Source organism: Pediculus humanus, genomic scaffold (genome assembly GCF_000006295.1).
Source record: "Pediculus humanus corporis 1103172107692 genomic scaffold, whole genome shotgun sequence".
Classification (NCBI taxonomy): Eukaryota; Metazoa; Arthropoda; class Insecta; order Psocodea; family Pediculidae; genus Pediculus; species Pediculus humanus.
The window spans coordinates 82921-87866 of NW_002987299.1; the positions used below are offsets into that span (position 1 = coordinate 82921).

Sequence of the window (4946 nt, forward strand, 5' to 3'; positions counted from 1 at the left end):
TTATTCCGTCGCATTATCGTTGAAAATATCATTTAAACATTTATCAATATTTCCCATTTCACGTATGAGACAATCGAAAAGTTTATTTATGAAATTTTCCATATCCGGTTTGAAAAATTCGAGACCATCGTTGGAAATAATTTCGAATAATTTCGGAATCAATTCGCTTATCAATTGATTAACAAAATTTGATAAATTGGCGTCGAAAAAAAGATTACTTAAATTTACCTGTGGAAAATCATTATTATTATTATTATCATCATCATTATTATTGATTTAAATGGGAAAAAAAATTGCTAATCACCTTTGAACTATCTAATTTGATGTCTGTTTTCGATATATCGATTTGAAATTTATCCGTCGTGAAATTTTTATTTATACCAATTTCGACATCCGCAGTTAAATTTCTTAAAGAAAATCTATTAAAATAAATAAATAAATTAATTAATTTTCCTCCTCCCCCCCCTCCAAGAAAAAAGAAATTAATAAGTTAATAAGTAAAACTCACTCCAAGTTTCCTTTTCCATAAACCGGAAATAATCCTGGTATGAAGAAATTTTTTAATACGTATTTTCCATCGAGGGAAATTTCTTTTACGTAAGTAAATAATTTTATGCCAAATCCTTGGTAACCATCGATGGTATAATTTTCTAAAATTATCGGTTTCATTGATAAGTTATCAATGCTAAAAAGAGACAGAAAAAATTTTTTCTTTCCTTTTTTTCCTTTTTTCCTTTTTTAAAAAAAATAAATAAAAAAAATACAAACCTTCCAATTTTCGAACCGAAATCAATATTAACATTGTCAAAACCTTTCGATATATTTTTAATAAAATTATCGATTGATTTTGATACGATATTTTGTTTACAATATATTTCAGGTATACAACAAGATAATAATAATGATAATAATAATATAACGTTAATTAATTTTTTAAACATTTTTTTACTAAAACTAAAAAAAAATTTTAAAAAAAATTTTTTTTTTTTTACAAACTCGACACTTAAATTTTACTTTTCTTTTTATTTTTTATTCTTTTAAAAACAAAATTAATGATATTAACCGAATTTTTTGATAACTGATAAGAAAAGAATTGATAACGTAATTAATAATTATAATCATCATCATTATTATTATTATTATTATCATCATTATTAATAAATGTTGGTCAAGTTTTTTAGATTAAAAAATAAAAAAAATAAAAAAAATTTTTTTTTTTTTTTTAATTATTATCGATCGATATATCGTTTTATAATTATCGATTAATCGAAAGTGAATTTAAAAAGTGTGACGTAATACGATGAGAAGGAAGGAAGGAAATGATAATAATAATAATAATAATAATAATAATATAAATGAAAAATTGGAAAATCGTCGTGAATGTCGTTGGCAGCACGCGCGTTTTTCTCCCTTTTTTTCTTTTTTTCTTTTTTTTTTTTTTTTTGACTTTTCCGCATAAAAATTTGGGTTAGGAGCCAGGAAGTTGAAGAGGGAGAGAGAGTGAGAGAGTGAGTGAGAAAAAAAAGGGAAAGAGAGAGAGAGAGAGAGGGAAATATAGAAAAAAAAATCTTAAATGGGGGGTGAAATTTTCTTTATTGAGACAAATAAAAAATTTTCTCCTTTTATTTATTTGTAATTCATTTTTTTTTTAATGAGTAAATATCATTATTATTTAAATTAATTAAAATTTATTAATTAATAAATAAATAAATAAAGTACGCGAATTTTTTTAATAAAAAAAAAAAAAAAAAAGGAAAATTGTCGCTCAAGATTGTAAGTGAGTCGGTCCAGTAAATTTCCCGATCGATTTCTCATCTCAACCCCTTTTTTTTTTATCTCCAACAGATTTTCTTTTTTAACACATTCCCAATTTAAAAAAAAATATTCTTAATTTCAATCAATCAATCAATCATTATTATTATTATTAAATTTTAATCATTACGAATTTGTAAATTTTTGTTAAACCCGATTATGACGTCGTAAAAACAAAACGGTCGCCATTTTTGTTTATGGCTTAATTACTCAATCGTCATTAAGATAATAAAACAAAACATTTTTTTCTTTTAATTTGTTTTTGGGAAAATATTAAAAATTTTAATTTTTATAAACAATTATTCTTTCTCTCTCTTTTTTATTTTATAATAAATAAAATCAAAATGAAAATAAATGAGTGGGATTTTTAAACGCCGCCATATTCGTCTAATGAAACAAATTTTTTTTCTTCTGCTTTTTGTTTAAACGTTTAATTCGAATAAATAAATAAAATATTTTGTTAATTATTAATAATAATAAGAAAGGAAAAACCGTTGAGAAAATATTTTCATCAAATAATGATCCAGCAGAAGACATTATTTACATAAACACAATAAATTTGTACGTGAAAAATTGAATATAAAGCGCGCATAGAATTCTGGAAATAAATGACGTCACATGACGCACGCACACGCACGCACAAAAACCATTTACAAGTTACGGCATTTCAGTCGAACTAAAATGGCGGACGTGAATTAACGCGCGGCGTCGGTTATACCTTAAAAAAAATTTTAAAAAAAAGAAAATTTGTACACATTTTCGTTTATTATTATTATTATTTTAAATTATATTTTTTTAATTTTTAATTAATTGTGTTTGTTTTTTACGGTTTTGTTTCCGCCCCCCCACCCCCTCGGTTTTATTTAAAAAAAAAAAAAAAATTTTTTTGTGAATTCATCGAAGGAGTCTTTTTTTTGTCGGTTGAATCGAATACAAAATTTCAACCACCATTTTTTTTTATTCTTTTTTTCGCGAAAGGATAAAAAGAAAGGAAAATAATTAATATTATTATTATTCGTTTCGATGTGCGTGTGTACGTGCGTGCGTGTGTGTGAACAACGCGTGAAATAAAATTTTAAAAAATTGAAATGAGATAACGAAATTAACGGTTGACATTTTTTTCTTTCAAATATATGTAAATTCGAATGCTGACGTCACGTTCGAAAATATGGTGATTATTATTATTATTATTCATTTCATTTCTTTTTTTCTAACGTCAAATTTTTTTATTTGAAATAACATTAGTAATAATAATAATAATGATATTATTTTACGACGACGTTGCATTTTTTTTTTAACTAGAGATAATAATAATAATAATAATAATAATAAGGATAAGAAATATAATGATGCAGGAGATTTTATTAAGTAAAAAAAAAAAAAAAAAAAATTTTTTTTTTCTTTTCAAAATGGCGGAACTTAATTGTAAATAATTAGCAAAGAAAAAGAAAAAGAAAAAAAAAGCAAGAAAACATAAATTAAATTAAATTAAATTAGAAAAAAGAAAAAAAAAAAAAAAACAAACGCCATTAAACACGCAAGCGTTATGTAAAAGAAAAAAAAAAGAAAAAAAAGTCTTTTGAAAAAGTGAGTTTAACATTATTATTATTATTATTATCATTATCATTATTATTATTTTATTTAAAATGTGAATTTATTAACGTATACATTAAATAAGTGTTAATAATTAATTAATTTTTAGTTTTTTTTGTAACCGTTTTTTTAGTTTGTGGTTCGTTTTCTTTTTTTAATGGTGCACGGTAGGGGTTAATAAATGAATATTATTATTATTATTTATTAAATTTCGCCATTTTTTTTTTTTTTAATAAAAAATAATTTTAATATTTATTTATTTATTTATTTAAATAATCTGTGTTTAAAAATATTTGAAATACATCCGAATAAAAGGAATTCGTTGGATTATATTGATCACACCGTGAGTTGATGTTTTATTATTATTATTATTATTATTATTCCATAATTTTTTTATTATTATTATTGATTTCGTTTAATTAATATTTAATAAAATAAATAATAATAAAAAATTAATTGATGTTAAATATTGCAATAAATGGTTCCAGAAAAAAAAATATGTACATAAAATGGTATGAAAAAATATGTTATTACTTAAAAGTATAATTTAATCATTATTATTATTATTATTATTATTTATTATTATTTATTATTATTATTACTATTTTGTTTAAAATTAACTAAAAATACCGTATGGGTCAAATAATTTTTTGTTTAAATAAAAAAAAAAAAGGAAATGAACGAACAATAAAAAAATAAAATAAAAAAATTTCGCGATAAAATGATTTTTCAAAACAATTAAATTTTTTAAATTAATTAATTAATTAATTAATAATTGAATTGAGTTTTGAAACAACGTTTCGAGTATTAACCGTGCAATTAAATTTTTTTTTTCATTTTTATTATTTTTTATTATTTTTTTTTTTTTTTTTGCCTGAATGGCAAAACGTTTATTTTGTTAATTAAAATGTAAAAAAAAAAAAAAAAAAAATTATATATAAGAGTGGGCGGTTGTTTTTTCTTTTTTATGCTTTTCCGACCGACTTCCGATTAAAAAATGTTAAAAGGAAAAGAATTTTCTTATTTTTCCATTTGTTTTATTTATTTATTATTTTTTTGAAATATAAGTTGTTTTGATTAATATGTTGCAAAAATGTTTTTTCGGTTTTATTTATTTTTTTTATGTACATAAAACTCTCGGATTTCAAAAGGTTGAGGAAAGGTTGTGTGTGTGTATTTAACAAAATTTTAATTAATAAGTTTTTTTTTTTTTCTAGTATTTAAATCAATACTTTATTTATATTAGGTAATGTGTTGTTTTGTTTGTTAATGCAGATATTATCGTGACTGATTTTTTTTTTTTTTTTTTGGAAAAATTTTCCAAATTGGAAATCATTAACTGGTAGAAATAAAAAAAAAGAAAAAAAATGGCGAGAACCAAAGTACGTGAAAAAAAATATGATTGACAGACATAGGGGGAATATTATTACCGGGGAATTTTTTCCACGTATGAAACAACGGTTGGCAATATGAAAATTGAGCGGGCGAACGAGTCGCCGGACAGACGGCTCATCAACCGAACTTTTTAGTGTTGAAAACCA

At 22.4% G+C, this 4946-nt stretch overlaps 1 protein-coding gene across 1 annotated transcript; it reads right to left on the reverse strand.

The window, feature by feature from the left end:
* Phum_PHUM303890 (uncharacterized protein) lies at positions 1-669 on the reverse strand (the record flags this gene model as incomplete). Its single annotated transcript, XM_002427180.1, has 3 exons — positions 1-228; positions 305-407; positions 509-669. The coding sequence occupies 3 exons, from the start codon at positions 667-669 to the stop codon at positions 1-3; spliced, it is 492 nt and encodes a 163-aa protein (XP_002427225.1).
* Between the last annotated feature and the right edge of the window lie 4277 nt (positions 670-4946).